Source organism: Octopus bimaculoides, chromosome 12 (genome assembly GCF_046866305.1).
Source record: "Octopus bimaculoides isolate indiv1 chromosome 12, ASM4686630v1, whole genome shotgun sequence".
NCBI classification, from domain to species: Eukaryota; Metazoa; Mollusca; class Cephalopoda; order Octopoda; family Octopodidae; genus Octopus; species Octopus bimaculoides.
In genome coordinates this window covers 48244048-48266155 of record NC_142939.1, presented here as the reverse complement: position 1 = coordinate 48266155, position 22108 = coordinate 48244048, and the positions used below count along the sequence as shown (strand labels likewise).

General features: G+C 36.1%; 1 protein-coding gene across 1 annotated transcript in view; it reads right to left on the bottom strand.

Annotated features, from left to right (window-relative positions):
* Positions 1-292: 292 nt before the first annotated feature.
* Positions 293-22108, bottom strand: part of LOC106878436 (lachesin) — a 68812-nt gene continuing 46996 nt past the window's right edge. The window contains exons 5-7 of the mRNA XM_089361006.1: positions 19984-20271; positions 13829-14026; positions 293-1441 (exon numbers count right to left, since the gene is read on the bottom strand). Of these exons, the coding sequence (XP_089217132.1) occupies positions 1326-1441; positions 13829-14026; positions 19984-20271 (602 nt within the window). The 3' untranslated portion in view covers positions 293-1325. The remainder of the gene's footprint in view (positions 1442-13828; positions 14027-19983; positions 20272-22108) is intronic.

Here is a 22108-nt window from a genome sequence, read left to right as displayed (position 1 = left end):
GTTCTAAAATTAAGGCTTACTACACATGCCACACATAGAGTTATAACCGGAATGATTTTTACAGAGCATCGGCGAAAGGCACTTGTACAGCAACTGTTATTGGTTAAGGGTTTAAGGGTTATGGCCCTTTCGAAGTCACCCTCATCGGAACATAAGGAGACATGTGACAGGGTTAAAAAAAAAAAGACTTGATGCAAGTACGTGACCAAAAGCTTCAGCATATCAAATAATCAGATAATATGGTCCAACTTTCACTATGCAAAGCTTGATCTGATTTCAAAAAACATATTGATTTATTTTTATTTATTTATTACTTGATTTTTGTATTTTTTGTGTATATGTGGGTGTCATTATTTTTTGTTATTATTTAATTTTGTTTGTTTTTCGTTTCATTCAGTTTATGAAAGTATCAGATTGTTGAATTGTTTGTTCTGCCAGTGGGCAAAACAATACCCTGGAAATTTGCAGTTGATCCGTTTGGCAGTACTTTAATAAAACGTGAATAAAGTTGCTTTCAATATCAACATAAAAAGGTGGACTTAAATAGAGCGTAAACTCTGCTGTTTTATTTATGTATTTGTTTGTTTTTCTTTTATATCATTATATATATATATATATTTTTTAATCAGGGACCTGAATATTAACAGACGTAAACATTCAGGAAGTAAGAAGTTTCCGCATTGTTCTGGCTGGAAGATAATTGGCTTAAGATTATTGTCATATATTTCTTTTAATATTACAGTTCCTATACTTTCTATAAACAGGCTACAGGGGTAGCTTGCCATAGAGTTTCAGAAACATTTCTTTGTGTAACTGTGGCTATTTCTCAGGCAAACATTTTCCAACAACTGTCATATTGTATGTAAATTAATACATTTGCCCTGTGAATAAGTCTCTTTACTCATTAATACTCCTAAATAATTAGGAAGGTTTAACGTTAAACAAGTTGTTTAAAGTCTTTCTCTAGATGAGAACACATAAACATAGCTGTCCAGTTTGACTAACTATGATTTCGTAATTCTCAGGTACTTGAGTTTGTATTAAAAAGTCTCATTTCATCTTAATTCATCCGTTTTCTTCTCTCTTTATTTCTGGCCCTTCATTTTTTTGCCGATGATTGCACATTTAAATTGATACAAAAAGCTTTTTGTCAGCAGATTTGGCCATTCCAATAAGAGCATAGCTGTGAATGGGCGTCTTCAATGTCTCTTTAGCATGGCTACCGACTTTGTTGTTATGATTTATGAAATAAAACATGTTTGATGAGCTTTTGTATTTGAAGTTTCAGGATTGGTTTTGTAGACGATATCGTACGTATAAAGCTGCTAGAGAAGAGAATGGTCACTGAGAACACTGCTGATTATAATGCCAAAGATATACATGCCTATAGACTTCAGACAGAGCCCATTGTCATTGATAATGCTGAAGCAACCGGAAGATTCTGTATGAAAAAGAAAGAAGACGAAACGATATATTAGAAATGTAATAATGATACATGTAAATAAATTATTTCTAATTTAGGAATAAGGTCATCAATTTTAATGAGAGTGGGTTAGTCGATTTCCTCGACTCCAGTATTTTATTTTATCGGTAGGATAAAAAACAATGTTGACTTCGGCGAGATTTAAACGTAGAAGGCAAATAACCAGAAGAAATATTGCAAATTGATTTTCCGACGTTCTAGCAATTCTGCCAGCTCGCTGCCTGAAAGATTAGCATATAAGTTATATAAAAATAATAAATAAATAGCTGATAGATTAATAAGTTCTTGGAATTGCTATAAAAGGTGCATTATAACGGAGGGACAGTATTTAATGGAATCAGCCTCTGTGAAATAAAATACAATTACTTTTAGACATGACCGGCATTTCATCAATGAAACCTAGCAGCATGAAGTCGACTGTGGCTGGATTCGAACATAGATCATAGAAAGAAGAAACTAGAAAAACAATAAGGCATTTTATTCTGTTAACATCTTATTGTTTATTCCATTCCAACGGATTTATGTGATTAATCATTACAAATGTAATTCCAATAATAATTTAAAGGCATAATAAAATACGAATGGACATTTGTAAGCGGAGAATGAGGGGTAACCAGTAGACTGATATCAGCATATTACTGGTATTTCTATATTATTACAGAAGGGTCTTAAAACTTGTTTATGAATTAGACAAAAAATAATGCATAGTTCATAATCTTTATTTCATTTTTGTTTCGATCAGGAGAGAAGGCAGTGCTCCTGATCCTTTACACGGCTGCTGAGATTAGTGGAAAGGTCGGAAGAAGGTGTCCTCAAATGGGAAATCTGGTCCGAACACTTGTCACTGAATGAACTCTAGTAAAGTCTTCCAAGGTATCAGGTGGTGATGTTGAAACAAGTAACGGGTTTAGTCTACCATTTCAGTAGACCATAACGGGAATTAAACTCAGAACTCAAAGGATCTGAACAAATACCACAAGGTATCAAGTTCAACGTTCTTATAGTTACGCCAATTCACTACTTTGGATTGGTAAAAATGTTATTCCTTCAAAGGAATTAACCTCAGCAGGGTTTGAACTGAGAGCTCAGAGGATCGGTACAAATGTTGCGAAGAAGTCTATGCGACGCTCTTTGCGACTCGGTCAATTCATCGCCGGGAGGTTTCTGGAAATGGTGAAGGAAGAACGACGGATGTTATCCTCAGGGCAGGGAACTGGCTCGGATGCATCTAGCAAGGAAGAGAGGGCTCCCCAACAGGCACTCTAGGATGAGTTGATAGTAGTGGTAAAATGGACAATATATTAAGTCTACAACCCAAGAACGGGTTTTAGCCCCATAGAATGGGCTTTCGCATAATTTCATATTTTAGTTATATCGGAAACATGTGATTATGAAACGAATTTACAAACGACACAGCCATGTTTGAGGGGGAAAGAGTAAATTCCGATGACATTCAAAACGGAACGAAGCTAATTACAGCAATGCAGTTATGCTTGCATCTTGCAGTTTCTGATATTTTCACTCCTTTTTGTAAACAAAAGCTGAAACAACAAGAACAATCACCAAAACCTATAATGACACATAAAGATGACCTGGCTAAAATACGCTAAAAACAAGTCATATCATATATTAATTGAATAGTTATATATATATATATATATGAATACATGCATATGTGTGTATATATGTATCTATATATGTATACATGTATGCATGAATAATAATAATAACAATAATAATCACCACATTAACAAATATATACACACACACATATATATACATTTATATATTCTCCGGACACAAACGAATGTTTCCTGTTGTAACTCATCTAATAGAGCCGTTGCGATTCCTTCAAAGAGAGAGAGAGAGAGAGAGAGAGAGAGAGAGAGAGAGAGAGAGAGAGAGAGAGAGAGAGAGAGAGAGAGAGAGAGAGAGAGAGAGAGAGAGAGCTGAAACAAATAATTTGGTATATATATCAAGTTACCGAAAAATTAGTCACCATTTTTTCTGCTTATGAAATATTTATGGTGAGGATGCAAATTCCCAAAAGATATTCTATTGAACTTAGATGAGCTTTTATAGTTATTATAGAAATATTATTATCACTCACATACACAGAAAATATTTTCCGGTACCAGTTCGTGTATTAAAATTCTCCCTGATGCCGAAGTTTGGAACATGCTCCCTTCAGGCTTTCCTGTACATATATGATATTATAACTCTCTGTGCGGCGCTTCAAGAGAGACACAAAACTTTCAGACGTTCCCAGTAATTTAGGCTTATAACCTAATATAACCTTAAGTTTATAACCTAAGATATTTTACTGGTGACCATTCTTAGTAACTCTTCAATTTCTTCTATGAGACCGGTTGAGTTTGGAGGCTAAAAGTGTGAGCAGTAATCTAATCTCAGAACTAAAGTTTTCTATAAAGTCAGCACAACAACCAAGTTCTCTTGTCAAAAATATTTTTGAGAGCCATCCAATGAGTGGAATTGCAGTTGGTATGCTTTTCACCAAATTATGCCATACATTTTCCACAAATTACTTAAAACAAAATTGGACATTAGTAGTCCTACAAGGGCTCATGGTAGAAATGCCTCGAAGTCTGTTACAGCCATGTATCTGCACTGAGAAAGTGGCTATCCTCGAAATCAAGACGACAACTTCTACTAAGTGTAGTGCTTTAGTGGCTAGGGTGTTAGACTCATGATCGTAAGGTTGTGGTTTCGATTACTGGGCTGGGGGATGTGCTGTGGCCTTGAGCAAAACATCTAATTTCACGTTACTTCTGTCCACTCAGATGGCATATATATATATATAGATAGATAGGTCCAGTGTAATCCGTGGGTAGGAGAGGAGCAGCCGGGGAGTGTAGAGTTCAGAATAAAAAAATCTAGAATGAATAAATCCAGAATGAAAGAAGGTAGAATCCAGAAGTTCGTGTTAGATGAGTAGAGACAGGATTAGCTGGTGCGACCACGTGAGCGTGTATTTATATATGGGAGAATTTACGAAAAAAACAACAGACGAAGACAGGTGGTGTAAACAAAAAATGGATGTATTAGTTTAACACTTGGGAATAGAGAAAGTCTTCGACGTTTCGAGCTACGCTCTTCAACTGAAAGGAACAGAAAGAAATGAGGAAAGAAACGAGGAGAAAAAAAATAAATATGTAGTGGTCAGCGATCTATCATGGCGAATGTTCGAATGAAATCAATTTATAGTTCTGTAACTCAAATTGTGGCTCCTGCTTTTGTAACTTAATAATATACGTGGGTGGAGAGACTCAGTAGATCGAAATATTGTATTATCTCGTCGTTTAATCCATTTTACAAGACAATAGTTTGTCAATTTACTGTCGCATAACATTCTCACACACATATATAAACGCATACACAGATAGATAAGCCAATTTATTCGAGTGAACAAATGTTTAGGAACGAGAAAATGAAAAAAAGAAGGAATACAAATTTTGAAAATTAAATAAAATGAATTTTTGATATGAATAAATTAAACACAAAAATCCGAAGAACGAACGCTGGTCTGCGCCAGTAATTAGTGAATATAAAATATTCAGTATTAAAATTGTATCGCGTTTCTTTTAATCCTGTTAAAAATTAAACCTAATTAAGACTATAATTATTTTACAAAATATTCACCTGAAACATTTTAACTGTGAAAATGGAAATAAATTCAAGCTATACTATTATCTTTATTATTGATCTTTTTGTTTCGGTAAATATATCTAGAACTGTCTTGGGAAACAATTAAATTCATCTCGGAAAATGTGCTAAAAAATGTGCAAGGTTAACAAATGATTTGTGTGAATGCCTTAAGAATAATTACAAATGTCATTATTGTTATTTTTTCTAGGATATGCCTTTTTGTATCCTGAGAGGTAATTTATCAATATCTTTCCATAAAATGAGCTTGTATTATTTCATTTGTAACAATCAGATGAGACTATACACTGTCTGAGACAGAGGTTGAACTGAACTTTTGTTTCAGACCTTTAAAAATATTAAGGAAACAAATAATTTCGACTCATCCGCCACAAACAGAAAAAAAATTCAGGCCTCGTGCCTCTAGTAGAAAGGGATGCGTCTAACACCACTTTAGTTCCGCTTAGATAATTGAAATGTATATAACTGGAACCCGTAGATAAGCGTTTGTTGGGTGTATGTGGGTGTTGGGACTTTTCGAAGAACTCTGGTTATTTTTTAGGAATGGTTTGGAAGAAGTGTTCACTGTAGAGTTGGATGTGTGACAGATTAATACAGGTGAGGAGGAGAGATTGGTTAGTTAGATGGAGCTTGTTTGAAGAAGACAGAAGATCAGTTCAAGGGAGCAGAGACCGTTATAGTTTCAATAGAGAGGTTGATGTAACAATTATTGTTAGTGTCAGTTAATGGTATCAATGTTTGGTCAATTTGTCAGTCAAATAGCCTTATTTCGGATGTGGTCTACGATGTTTGTGCGTATAGTATCAGTCTTGTAAGGAATGTGTGAGTACGACTTGTAATGTCGGGCTTACTTGAATTATTCAGATCTCACTTATTATAGAGCGCAGAAGAGGAATCTTAATCTTTGCTGTCTGGTACGGGGATATGTGTGAGAGGTTAATAACAAGAAGGGGTTAAACGTGGCAACGAAGCATTTGCAGTAACTTTGCGTGCATTTTGAATGCATAGAAAAGGTATAGTGTCAGATTTCCTTCACACACACACATGTGTGTGTGTGTATGTGTGTGTAAGTGTATGTGTGTGTGTTTGTATAAGTGTGTGTTTGTGTATGTGCGCGTGCGTGGTATGTGTGTGTGCGGCGTTTTGATCTGGCTAAATTGTTATGATCTCATAGAAGGGAGTTTTCAAGCGCTCTATGTGTGTGGAAGTGTTGGAAATCCGGCGTGAAGCGTCTATGTTCAATATCAAAGACGTCTGTATTGGAAAAGTTAAGAGGACAAGAGGTGTGTTATAAGCAACAACAGAAAAGTATAGAAGAGTACAGAAGAAAGTGTGCGTGAGACAGGACACTTTCAAAAGGAGAGGTATACTTCATACAGTTCACACAGTGAACCTGAAAACATAGTTACACCCTATATATTTGTAGATACATTTTAATAGATAAATGTCTGTTTGGTAATAGAGTTGAGCCTCAAATCTTCCAACAGGAAACGAAGCCGGAAAGAAATCGTATTTAAACAAGCGTTTGGCATGACTGAAACCAATAAACAAGTGCTGAAGAGTCTCTTAGTGCTCACTCACTGTGGTAGAATAAGCAGCGAAATCTCCATTGAATTACACTACCAACTTCAAGAGAAACATTGGAAAACAAAGTCCTAGATACTCGGTGTTTGCATAACCCACCACCCCGAAAAAACAGCTACAACAGTTTTAGGTATACATCTGATCGGTAAAAATTAACTTGGGATACAGAAGAACGGCGTAAACAACAACCACAACAAAACTACAATTCCAATAGTTAATTGATTGGAATTTGACAACGCGAAGTTTTATGCCTCTCTCATTATTTCTCAGTCTGATTTGGAAAAACATTCAAAAATGCTTAAAATAACGGATCGGTTCTAGATGATTTCGGCCTGCATTCATTACCCTGCAGCCTTAGCGCGGGCCGAAACGCCGTTATGAATGACATAATCAGAAGGGGCCGCGATACGGCTGGCTTCCCGGTTCAGCTGGAACCAGTAGGTCTCGACTGCAGGGACGGTAAGCGCCCCGACAGAATTATTCTCTTCGCATTCGAGGGAGGCAGATTGCCAGCCTTGCTTCAACCTTTCTACATCGGCTGAAAAACCGGGTGTCACCACCCGTAACAGGGGTCTGGCCAGCCACTATCAGTTTGTGCCGGTCTCCGTCGAGACGTCAAGTGTTCTCGTAAAAATAGGGATAACGGCAGCCCGTCTGAGAAATGAAGCACGTGGGTTGGAGTTGGGCCGCTGCAACGAGTACCGCAAGCCATTTTCCACGACAACGCCATCGCAGTTATTATCGCGAGGCGCCGCTGAGCACATTGTTTGTTCTGAAGTGTGCGGCACATCATCTCCTCCTTCAACCTCAGTTGCTTTACTGCCCGTTTTTTTTCTTTCCGTTTTTACCTTTCTTTTTTTTTCTTTCTGTTTCTTTGTATTTAAATGTAATCTGTTGTATAATTGACTGTAGAAATAAAGCGTTTTTTTTTATTAGAAAATACGTGAATTAAAAAAATAAACTACAAAATGTAAAGAAATTTAGGTGATTTCTTTGAGATTTTCGTAAATAAATTGTTGCTCCCAAGTCTGTTTATTTAAATGTCTCGTAGTTATACCGTGAACAATTTCCTTCTGCGTTGGCACAAAACCATTTAAAATGCCGCAATTTTAAGACACTAAACAATTGATTTATAATCAAGCCACTCCTCTATAAGATATTAGACTCGTACATGCAATTGTAGTAGCGCTATAAGACCTTCGTTACTAACAGTCGGCGTAGATCTAACTCCAAAATTACGATGTTCAGTTTTACAGTTTTAAGAGAAGAGAATAACAATGGCTGCTGAAATGTACGAAATCATAGGCTGAAATGGCTGTTTTATTATTGGAACTTCCATTCAGTTAGTGATGTCTTTTGGTGCAGTCACATTAGTTATATTATTTTTTAATATAATTTACATTCATTCATTTAATTTGCTTTATACCATAGTTTTTATGGCAGATTTACAAACTGCTCATGGTCATATATTATTGTGTTCGATATTTCTGGCTAAAGATAAGGCGGGGCACTCGCAGAGTCGTTAATATAACCGGACAGAATGCCTAGCGGCATTTCGTCCGTCTTCTCGTTCTGAGTTCAAATTCTTATTTCTTTAGTGCCCACAAGGGGCTAAACATAGAGGGGACAAACAAGGGATTAAGTCGATTACATCGACACCAGTGCGTAACTGGTACTTAATTTATCGACCCCGAAAGGATGAAAGGGAAGTCGACCTCGGCGGAATTTGAACTCAGAACGTAGCGGCAGACGAAATACCGCTAAGCATTTCGCCCGGCATGCTAACGTTTCTTATTTCTTTACTGCCCACAAGGGGCTACACAGAGGGGACAAACAAGGACAGACAAACGGATTAAGTCGATTACATCAACCCCAGTGCGTAACTGGTACTTATTTAATCGACCCCGAAAGGATGAAAGGCAAAGTCGACCTCGGCGGAATTTGAACTCAGAACGTAAAGACAGACGAAATACTGCTCAGCATTTCGCCCGGCGTGCTAACGTTTCTGCCAGCTCGCCGCCTCTGAGTTCAAATTCTGCCGAGGGAAACTTTACCTTTCGAGGTCGATAAAATAAGTACCAGTTGAGTACTGGGGTCGATGTAATCGATTTAGCTCCCTCTCCGAAATTGCTGGCCTTGAGCCAAAATTTTGAATTCGATATTTCTGGTTAAAGATGATTAAAATGTAAATACAAGAATGACGGCTTCGAACATATAATCGAGTATGTTTGGTTATAGTAGGTGGTATAGTTGGTAAAAATTGATTAGATTTAAATGTTGCTTTGCTTTAGATAGCCATTTAGTTCGTGGTATGAAGATTATAAGGGAGAATTAAGGTCTAAGGATAAGTTGAGGAAGTTAGCTGTCCCCGAATGTAATGGAAACGTTAAAATTTGCGAATAACTTAATTAAAGCTGTCTAATTCTCTCCGATTCCGATTTAAATAGTGCTTTACTTATCTTAACCCTTTCCCTTCCACCTACCTTTCATTGACCATTTGTCTAAATCTATAACACAGTCAGCTGTTCTGAATATTGACATTATCTTTTAGTATCTTATTCCCACCCTTTTAAACTGTCTATCATGTGGTTCCGGGTTCAGTTCCACTGCGTGGTACCTTGGGCAAGTGTCTTCTACTATAACCTCGGACGACCAAAGCCTTGTGAGTGAATTTGGTAGACGGAAACTGAAAGAAGCCAATCGTATATATATGTATATATCTGTGTGTATGCGTGTCCTTGTGTCTGTTTTTGTCTCCCCACAAACGCTTGACAACCGGTGTTGGTGTGCTTACGTTTCCATAACTTAACGGTTCGACTAAAGCAACCATTGTGAGGCCGATGCTCCAACCACTGCATCATACACCTTCACTAAGTGTTTATCTTCAAATGCATATATATAAAGACGTGTGTGTGGGTATATATATATATATATATATGTATATATATATATATATATATATATATATATATATATATATATATATATATATATATGTATATATATATATATATATATATATAGTACATACGCAACTAATAAAATATTGCTGGGTAATAGTGTTTTGATCGTATTATGAAAAATTACTAAGAAGGAAAAAACAACATAATCTGAAAAAAAATGTTTCACCAGAACATGCGACTCCAGACCAAATCACTTGTCACTTAACCTTAGAAAAAAAAATTCTAAAACTGTTTTCTCGATTTCAGACAGATTTAAGAATGCAATTGAGATAACTGCCAGTAGTAATGGTGTACTACTTAATACATCCAGCAGACATAACGAAGATGGGTGACTGAAAGATCAAGATAGTAACTGAAGCCACTCAATAACATAAATTGAATATTTGCATCGACATTGTGCTTCCATCTCTAATTGTCATCAAGTGTTCTGCTTCTTGATATAAACATTGTCTTAGTTTGGACTGAAACTAGGAATCTTTCAGGCACTAGCGCTTTGTGAATAAGTACTGTGGCTTTGAAAATAAAGATTAAGGCTTTATTAATAAGGCTATTGCTTTGCAAACGTAGATTATGGCTTTATGGATGGAAGGTATAGATTTGTGGTTAAAGGGGAATGCATTTCTGGCTAAGGACTTTCTTTGGCTTAGTCTATAACAGCATTATTTTGTAAAATGATTTCATTCTCTGAATATCACCATTATAATAAACCAGTGGCCCTAAACCGGGATTCATATGGCCCCTGTGGGGTTCGTATAATATTTAGTTGTTAAGACTTATCGGCAATAAAATGGTTATTCTTGTACAACACACAAAATATCATTTTATACAATTCCTAAAAATATTTAATTATAAAAATATAACATGATTGTTTTAAATATACATCGAATGGTTATGGAAGTCCAGTAGAGCAAAATAGGAATCAATGAGGTTCATGGGTAAAAAATGTTTTAAAACAAACTAATAATTTTCTTATGTTTTCTTAAATATTCTCTAGTACAATACTATGTGCAAAACCAAATATATGACACCAGAGGCATAACACCAACATGAACTTCTAAGTTGTTATTTCTTGAGGTCTCCGGGTAAGACTTGGAGCCAACTTGTACAAATACAAAGCAAAAGTCAAACATAAAATAATAATAATAATAATAATAATACTGAGAAGAAGTAGAAGAAAATAATAATAATAATAATAAGAAGAAGAAGAAAAAGAAGAAGAAGAAAAAGAAGAAAGGTTGCTTGTTGGAATCCATTCTGGAACTAGGCAGACATCAAGGAATAAGACATCTGACGATGATCAGAAATATAACTTACTGAAGAATTTCCTTGGTATAAATATTGTAAATATAAACTGTAAGCATGAGATTAATAACCTAGAAAATAAGAAACTGATTAACAACGACAAGAGCAACAACAAGTGATGTTAGACATTTAGATACTCATATACAAAATGAACTGAAAAATAAATGAATTCAATATCGAAAATTAATTCTTCAATTCATATTTCTGTTAGACGAAATAAATGAATATGTTTATTTTGTTAAGTACTTTTTGTCACCTAATATTTGATGAAAAAATGCCTGTTAAATTTCATTACCTGAAAACCGAATGACTTTAGTTAATGCACCTGATATGGTAGGTGAAGAAAAATGCAATAAAAAGTGGAAGCAAGAAGAACATTTAGTTGTTTACTTTTTGGTGTCTGTTGAATAATTTTTAATAATATTAAAGTAAAGATAAGAGTTGCATGATGCTAGAAGTCATTAGGAACTTGAAAGTTAAAAACGAAATTATAAAGGTTACGGTACACCAATTGCATTTTCTTTGTTTTACTGTCTCTATAATGTTTCGGTTTTGCGAGAAAGAGAACAATTGTCAAGACTTGATCGTTGATGTTAGCTTTTTAAATACATTGAAGACCGGATATAAAAAAAAACTGAGTAGGATATAACTTTTTTCCTGTTTGTATGTAAGTAGCTTGCTTACTAACCACATGGTTCTGGGTTCAGTCCCACTGCGTGGCACCTTGGGCAAGTGCCTTCTGCTATAGCCTCGGGCCGACCAAAGCCTTGTGAGTGGATTTGGTAGACGGAAACTGATATAAGCCCGTCGTATATATATATATATATTTATATGTGTGTGTGTCTGTGTTTGTCACCCCACCATCACTTAACAACCGATGCTGGTGTGTTTACGTCCCCGTAACTTAGCGGTTCGGCAAAAGAGCCCGATAGAATAAGTACTAGGCTTACAAGGAATAAGTCTTGGGGTCGATTTGCCACAGTCAAATTACTGAAACAAGTAAAAGAGTATATGAAGGATATAATAAATACAAATTGTTGTAACAGTCAGATCAGTGTAGGTGATAAGTTCCAGACGTTCTACATCTGGATTAAGGTGTTCTACGTCTGTTTCCCAAGTTTGATTGTAAGGGATTATTGACATGAAGGACATTTACAATTAATAGTATGTATTCACTGCCGAACTACTTATTACAGAAGATAGAATTAACCGAGAAACGGTATTGGTATCAAAATAGGCACTTCGGAATTGAAAGGACAGGAAATCTATTAACTGCAGGATGATATTAATCACCGGAAATCCCCGTTAATAACAAATCTTAAAACTTTTATTATCTCACCACTAGAGGTAAGCAGTTTGTGGACACCTTGGATACATATTCTAAAGATCTTAATGGTTTTGTTTTCTACTAGCGCCACCAGTATAAAGGAAGTATGGTAAAATTACATACTGATAACTCGTGAATAGGGATGAAGATCTTGAAATAAAGAAGTGTTTAGAGAAGTTAAAGGAAACATTTGTAAGTTAGAAGTGCTGTCTGTTAATGCTCAGAGTTTGTTGAGTATTTGAAATAAGGAAAAGTTGTGTAGACAGCAGTTTACTTAATAACAGAGGATGCTATACATCGTTTAAGATAATCTGTTATGTCTGTTTGTAAAGGTAACTGCTTGAGATTCTATGTTTAATTCGGAAAGCAGACGAAACATATAAAAGCGTGGAGACATGAATGGAGAAAAGCATGGAGAAATATAAGAACATAGAAAACTCTTGATAATTTTGCTGTGTGGGGAGGCATGTCAAAGAATAGACCCTCCGTTTCCTCTGCGCGTCGTAAAAAAAAAAAAAACTAAATGAGATTGAGGTCTGATTCGGAGTCCGACCATGAAAACTCACATCACCAACAACTATCCAAACAAACCCATAAGTGGGGGTTGTCGCCTGAATGGTGCAAAGGCGTCATCCGCTTGTCGTAGTAAAGAATCACTAACAAATAGTGGATGCAGTGACGCACTCTGTTACAGCGCGTGCACCAACTCTACTACTACTACTACTACTACTACTACTACTACTACTACTACTACTACTACTACTACTCAAGCAGTCTTAGCATCAATGCAAAGTATTTTTGCATTCCTTTGACTAGAGTTGTAATGGATGTTTAATCCAAAATATATATGTCGTTACAAGGGGGAAATTATTCTAAACCGATGAGAAGGTATTTTGTGATTAGACAATCTATTAGAAATGATATCTTACTGTTTGATAATAGAGGGGCACATTGGATAAGGTTGTCCCAGATAGAGTATGACTGAAAAATGGGATGATTACAAATGGAACAACTTTCATTATTGGTCCGCATAATTAGATCTGACCTGGGGTTAAACAACAACAGCATGCTAAATAAATGTTAATTAGTACTCCCCGAAGATATAATAATCACAATAACAGAATTATAAAAACACAGATTGTCTTCGATCAACATTTTCCTGATCGCCTTCTTTACTTTTTGCATTTCATGAAAAGAATAATGATTGCCAGTCAAAGAATGCGTCACTTCACCACCAGTATTTTGGAAACAAACATTAATAAACATAGATCCATATTTCGTTGTATTATATTTTTGGCCTGGTGACCGCACGGTCTCAAACTTACCTCGTCAGAACTGGTTACAGAAAACGAATTAAAGCAGACGGAGGAAAGATAAACAGCATTTCACAACTCAATATTTACCATTGTTTTGTTTTGTTTTTTAAATCCTTAATGAATGTCTAAAGACTTTGCCTGAAATAAGATTTAAGGAGACAATAGTTACCTGACCATGGCGCTAATGGATGGCTAGGGTCGTTTTTAAATGACTGGTTAGAAAAATTTTTGACGGTCACCATAATATTTTTATCCAAGTTTATGTCTTCTTGCCCGCCACTCAGGTGTTCAGTATTTGTGTAATTGATAAAAGGACGCTTTTTGTGTGTTCGATTCTCAGTTGGTGCCGGAGTTGTCCGTCTTTTTTCTGAAATATTTTTCCATAATGGTAGAAGAAAAAAAGAAAAAGAAAAACAAACGGGAAATTTTCTTAGTAATTCTTCAATGAACGTCTGTGAGAGGATGATATAATGGTAGGTTAAAGGGATGTGGTGGTGGTGGTGGGGATAGTGATGTGATGGTGCTGGATGAAAGAAGTGTGTTGTGGTGGTGGGCGAAAGTGGTGTGAAGTTTTCTTGGCAATTGAAGGCGGGTTAATAACCAGAGTAGGGTGTAACTAGGAGTTAAGAGCAGGTTATTCAGTATGCTAACTTACTGGATGAAGTGAAGCGAAAAATGCTTAATCGGTTGAAATTACATTCAGAACGAGAATAAACGTAACTGGCGTTATTGAGGATTCTTTACAAAGTCAAAAAAAAAAAAAAAAAGATTAAGCATTGTGTATTTTAGCATGTACTTAACTATTTGTTCCCTATGCAGATGGTAGCCTTATGTAATTTTCTAGTGTCATTTTTTAAAAATTGTGGCCTGGTAGTTGTATGTTAGACTACGTGGAGAGCTCGCCAGGGGCTTATGGAGGTCACAACGGTGGACTTTTAAGAAGGATTAGTAAATGTAATTGTCGATGCATGGATGATGGACGGAGGGATTTTTCGGATGGAAAGAATTCAGAGGGATCGGTGGATAGATGGATGGGACAATTGGTGGTTGATTGGACAGGTGAAAGAATAGGATGGATAGATGGCTGGATGGCTGGATTGATCGGTGGAATATGATAAAGGGTGCACAATTGTAAAGAGTGGATGTTTGTAAAAGAAGTGGGGGTTGTAAAGAAAGGTAGATAGGTGGATGGAAATATGAATGAGTTCTTCGGTTGATGGACGGATGGATTAAGAGTCGAGGGGTAAGTAGATGGTTGGATGGAGTGATTGAGTTACTGAGACAATAGTCAAACGAATAAGCCATGCAGTGCAATGAATGTAGCAGACGATAACTGTGATGACATAAACCTGTCTAGTCTACATCAGTCATGGGTGAGATGGCATATATAGATTCAGTGGGGTTATGTGCTACGATTAGAAGTATCTATTTGATGACTTGAAAACTCAGCAATTCCCATAAGCTTGAAAAAAATAAGGCCGCATGGTTTACTCAAAATAGGTGGGTTGCATGACACTCAAGTCTTGTCACGTGATTTAGAAATTAAAAATCCAGTATACGGAAAACACATCTGCTAGAAATAGCAGTCAAGCCATCATCGAATTACACCTTATCATGTTAATAAAAAGGAAGGATACAGTGAGTAATATAGTTCTTGATATGAACTATCCAACAGAAACATAGGATGCTCACAGGTGGAACGCGTTTTGATTTTTAGCATTGGTTTGTTCGCCTAGGCCTGATCTGGAATTAGATATCAAACTGGCACTCCGTCGGTTACGACGACGAACGTTCCAGTTGATCCAATCAACGGAACAGCCCGTTCGTGAAATTAATGTGCCAGTAGCTGAGCACTTTACAGACATGCGTACCCTTAAGGAAGTTCTCAGGAAGATTTAGCGTGACACAGAATGTGACGAGGCTGGCCCTTTGAAATAAAGGTACATATAATTTTTACCAGCTGAGTGGACTGCAGCGATGTGAAATAAAGTGTCTTGCTCAAGGTCATAACGCGCCGCCGGGAATCGAACTCATGACCTTACGATTGCGAGCCGAAAACCCTAGCCAGTAAGGCACGTGCAACAGCAATAGAAACCACCACAACAGAGATAACATTAGTCTTTAAGTATGGAGATCAGTTGTCCCCTAAACTTTTGAGTTCTAGTTAAAGCAAAGTTAGAACTCAATACTGTCCGAGGATCCCCCATTCCGGGAATAAAAATAAGCTACTAGGCACTGTGAAGTATTGAACAGTTCAATGCATAGAATTTACACTAACTTAAAAAATAAATTTTTTAAATTATCTCCTTTTTCTGAGAGAGTCTCTGTTACAGGTTGGTTTCTGCCTGCATTCTCTTACATGGAAGCAAGTTTCAAAAAGCTAAAAAGTTATTGCATGCAGTATTTAGTACTACACTTTTTAATCTTAACTCACCGAGATATATATATATATATATATATATATATATATATATATATATATATAGGTAGATAGATATATATATAGGTAGATGGATATGTATATACGTATGTATGTATGTATACATTCACATCCCTCTCTGTATATATTGTGTCTTCGTTTCTTTTTGCATCTGTTATTTATTTATTGTTCTATAAAAATGAAGCTGTATCCCTTTATTTGCAGATTTTCTACACACAAACCGAGAAGATCTCTTGCAGACAATCTTTATTTTAATGAGACAGATCTTAAAGAGACGCATCTACACCGACAGATACATTTAAATTAATTGTGAAGAACTGATATTAGATGGGTAGAAACAACTGTAGTGATTAATAAAAAGTTCTCGAATCCATCTATCTGTCTGTCTATCTGTCTGTCTAGTAACTGACTGGAAAAATAAAATGTAGCAACAAAACAAAACAAAGTGCGTTTAAGCATACATAATGTGAACATGTGAGCAGATAGAACAAAGATACAAAGTGTATGAAAATATACACCGCATAAAATAACAAAGAAATGATTAAAACAAAACATGATAATACGAGAATATCACATGCTTGCGCATGAAAGTTAAACGCCAATGCCATGGGAACTACAAGAAAATAAAACAAATGAAATTACACACACACACACACACACACACACACACACACACACACACACACACACACACACACACACAAAAAGAACAGAACAAATCAATTAAAAAAAAAAAACAGAACATTTGGGTTGTAAGACAACGAAACAAAGCGGTTAAATTGTTACATGAAATAATCCGCAATTTAAGGGAGAGAAATTGATGACACTTAAAGAAGTATAAAATCGCAACAAATAAATATTTGATGGGATTGTAGCGAAATCTTGAATCGAAACCTTACAGTTTGATTAACTAGGATCAGGCGACATTCACTGAATGCTAACCAATTAGCTTGCAGGATTACCATCGCTTCTCTCATATTATAGAATGTTCTACCATTTATCTACGATATAGGGGTTATACAAGGGAAATTGCGCCAGAGCTAACGCAGAAGTGGTTAAGGACTCGACGCGTGCAGCTTGCACTTGCACGCGGCTGAGGTTAATTCATCTGCAATGCATTTCTCCAAGTACGTACCATGAACACAATATCTTTGCTTCTCATCACGCAAGAAGCCAGTGAATTCTTAGTCATAAACAAATCAAAAGCGCACTTCGGCTGTAACAATCCCTTTAAACAGATAAGTTTCCTTGGATACAGCTCCGCCCCGGGTTAAAAGAATCTCCAACTGTGTTTTGTAGAGTATTATTCTCGCCTTTCACCCGAAGTCAACTCTTTCTGTTATCAATGCAACGAGGAACTGCATATGCTTTGAATACAACAAAAAGCACTACTGGGTAGCCATTATGTAACTACGTAAATATTAATTTCAAATTTTGCCACAAAGCCAGTAATTTCGGGGGCGGGGGATGAGCTAAGTTGATTAGATCGACCCCAGTGCTCATCTGGTACTTATTTTATCGACTCTAAAGGAATGAAAGGCAAAGTCAGCCTCAGCGGAATTTGAATTGAGAACGCGAAGACAGACGATAAGCCGCTTATTTGTCTATTATTTTAATTTGTCTATTAGTTGTTACCAGCTTAGCATTGGGTCATACCCATTCATACCTATCCACCTCCAAGTGTTATCTTCAAGAACTGAATTGAAACACTGACCTTCACAATACACTCCCTCTAAACTTCCTTTTGTACACTTCCTGCTTTTATGTCTTCTCCCCCACCAACACACTTCCTACCTTTTCTGTTCTCACGATGTGTCTGATTTCAGATATTATATGAATAGTTCCCGGTTTGCTAACGATTCTGCCATCTCACCACCTTATACTTCCGTAAAAATAAAGGTTATTTAAACAACGTTGGAGTTGGTTTTATTATGGGTCAAGGTGCAGCCTAACATTATACCAATACTTCAACATCAGTAAATTTTTCTCTATATTGGTGACCCGATGATAGAAAGTGCAGTCAAACCAACAATGTGTTACGTTTAAACAAGCTTTCAACGATGATGACTTTCGGAGGCAGAGAAATGACTCTGGTTAGTTTTAGGGAAAAGCACGCAGCCGAATTCATCCCCACAACCTACCAGTTTCGCCACAGGATGAATGTACCAATGAAAAGGGCTGGAAATGAATATAGTGATTTACGAGTGAAAGAATATGAAAAAAGAAAATGAAAACAACAAAAATACACATTAGGATACATGGCTCAAATTTGAAACACGGAGATGGATGGCGGTATACATGAAGTTATATTTTATACAAAACAGTTGGTTGAACTACCAGAACATGGATGCATGGAATAAACTCATGGCTACATGATAACAAAAACGTGTAGTTAAATAAGAGACGCTTAGAAGCATGAAATAAATAAAAAGCTACACAGGAAACAGAACAGACTAAAATTAATATATAAATGAGAGACTGTAACAAGACATTGGGTAAATAAAATTACATATGCACAATGGAAAACAAATGAAAGAAACGTACAAAACATTAGTTTTAAATGAAACAGGAAGCATCGTAAAACAAAAAGGAACACGTTGACGTTAGCTAAAGAACTATTTGCATAAAACACAGGTCACGAACACATGGAATAGATGCTTGTATAGCTATTAAATAAACATGTGGCTGAATAATATAAATACATGTTAACGTTATTTAAATATGCAATAAGACGGAAGACACAAGACGTACGTATGATGTAAATGAAGCATTGAAATGTTTACTGAAAATAAACATAACTGATGATGCTAAACACACATGTTGTTTCTACTCCATGTAGATATAAATAAATGAGTAACTACATGAAGCAGAAAAAAAAGTATAATTGGAAGGTCTTAAAAAAAAGAAAAGAAAACAGGTAAATATAAAACGTATTAAAATTTGGAGAAAACAAATCAAGTTATTGAATATTCTGTATTTATAGCCAAAAATTCCTCACCCTTGAACTCTCTTCACTATAACTGTATTGTCATGGCTCTGAAGCAGGCTCTACGCGTTCCTTAACCTGCTAGAAATAGCAGTTATATATATATCATAAATCATCCCCACCAATCCTTCTTAGAAAAAGAAGGGCTTTGGAAAATGTAATCCTTGATATAGTACATCAGTGAAGGAGACAGGTGATCACGGTTGAAATATCTTCGATCATGTACCAATCAGTTTAGAATTCAGGTAGAGTGGAAAATGTAACTTCAACCAGCTATAAGTTATCATTGAAAAAATAAACTGAAAATTTAACTTACTTTCTTCTTATAATATCGCTCTCTTCTCTTTCTGGCTTTTAGGCTTTATATCTAAAATTACCCACTTCTCGGTTCTTCGATTAACGAGTAAATATATTCTATATACACTCGACGTCTATTATTAATGTGAACTTTACAGTAGCTGGTCTTTCCAGTTACATCTCTTGTCTCTTTAAATACAACTAGACTATTGTTGACAAATGGCAGTTATTATATATTATAAACAGTTTAAACAAATTTGATGCTATGAAAATGATGAAAACATAATATCTGAATAAAAACAATAATAACGACAAAAATAGCAACTGCATTAATAATGGTTTCACATTTTGGCACAAGGCCAGCAAATTTAGGGGAGGGGTAAGTCGACTATATCGACCCCAGATTTTCACTGGTACTTATTTTATCGATCCCGAAAGGATGAAAGGCAAAGTGGACCTCGACGGAATTCGAACCGTTAATGTTAAGTCGGACGAAATGCCGCTAAGCATTTTATCCGGCGTCCTTACGATTCTGAAAGTTTGCTGCCTTAGCAACCACAGTAATATTAACGATGACAATAAGCAAAATGCTCCGACATACCGTAAAGTACCATCGTCTCTCTGTCTCTTCCGAGGTGATTCGATGCTAGACAAGTATATTCTCCAAAATCACTGGCCTTAATTTGAGTTATTCGTAGACTTAGAGTTATAGTATGTCCTCCTTCATTAAATACTTCAATGCTGTATTTTTCATTGTTAACAAGTTCTTTTCCGTTTCGCATCCATACTGTCACACCCTGCGGTGAAGCAGTAATTCGACAATCTAAAATAGTTTCTCGCCCACTAACTTGACCAATTCGTTTATTCCGTAACTGTACCTCTGGTGCAACTGGAAAAAAAAAGATAAAACGAAAGTTTCATATAATGTAAACACTATGAATCACGTTAAAATATTATACTAACCAGTTCGGCACTATCAACTGGTCCTTCGGTGAATTTAGCGAGGTTCATTGTGTTGCAAACATCCAAATCAGACAAACGGTTCTTTCTTCAATAAAGACTACTTTCCTGGATACAATGAACAGGTAATCGGCAGCATAAATCCCACCATTTTGTGACAATCTGAACAGGCGTTTCTTTGATAACTTAGAAAAATATATTACACCGGTTCGTTGGCAAAAAGCCAAACATTTCTAGGGAAATGAACTCAAAACATAACCAAAATATACATGTATCTATTTTATTCAATTAGAACTTGGAGGTGAATGTGTGGAAGAATGTGCTTTGTGTTTTGTGTTATCAGACTGTGATGTGATGGTGTATAATATGTACCATCGGAAATGTAAGTATTCCGAGGAAATTCTTTAGAATATATAATTTACAAATTATTCAATAATATTGGTAAGTTATTGAGTAGAATGTGTTACGTGTGCATTGCGTTATTGTTTTATCAAGCCATGATCACAATACATCGTATGTGCATTGTGTAATATACTCAGTGAAGTGATTATACAAATTGTGTGTTGTGTGAGTTTTGCTATATCATTGCAAAGGGATTGTGTAGAGCATACATGGCCTGTGAGTGGTGTTACAGGAACTCAAAAGGTGATTGTGTAAGATATTTGTAGTGATAGCTGAGTTAAACAACATTGGATAACACATGTTATGTACTATATGATTTGTGTTATATTGGTGGTGCAATGTATAGAACATGTGACGTGACTGTTGTAATATAAAGTACACTATACACGGTGATGTGTGAGTTGTAATGTTTGTGTAGAATATGCAAGTCGTATTTTTCTGCTTTAGGTGAACGTACACATATGTTGCCTGAATTATGTAAGAGCGTTCTCATTTTTCTTGTTTATTGATTTCTTCTGAAGTAAGTGGTGTGTTCACTACCTTCCCAGGAAGACTGGCTAGTTCAACACCATTAACATTAACCTTTAACGCTTGCAAGTTAGCTGTTTTTAGGAAAACATAACAAAACGGAAAAGCTAGTGAGAGCCACGTTCATTGTGGTCTGTATGTAGTGGTTAGTGCGTGACAATATGGATGAGATTATGAGGTGATGGTGTAGAATATATATTACATGAGTTGTGTTATTGTAATGAGGCTGTACTATTTTACTGAGTAGTAGAGCAAATGAAAAATGTTATTTTTCTCAAGAAGAGCACGTTCATGTATAATACAGCAATTCTATGAGGTTATGTTTGCCAGAGCAATTGTTGACGGAGGCTGTAGTTTCTTCAACTTGAGGAGGCTCTGGTTCATAACAAATGGAGTCGTTGTTTGCAGATGACTGTGCTCTCATCGAGTACCAGAATCTGTGATACAGTAGTACAGATATTCGTTCACAGCTACTCGGGTTTAGTATAAGTACCAAGACTAACAAAAGTGCATACAAGCCAGCCACCCAACCAGCCAACCAACCAACCAATCAACTAACCTTTCATAAGGAGTACACAGCTCATACAAAGATGCGTCTAAAGATCAAACTCTGCTAACTCTCAAAGGTTGATATTCCTTGGTGTTACGTCCCCAAAAGTTGTTCACATCGGACATTCAAGTCAATAACATAATTTTCCAGGACAAGCATCGAAACCAAGTTGATGCTGGTGAGTTGCAAAATACTTAAGTAGACATACCATCGAAATATCGGCGCAAAATACGGTGAGTTCATTTTCAGAACATTTTCTCAGACATTGAAGTCTGTAATCGGGTTG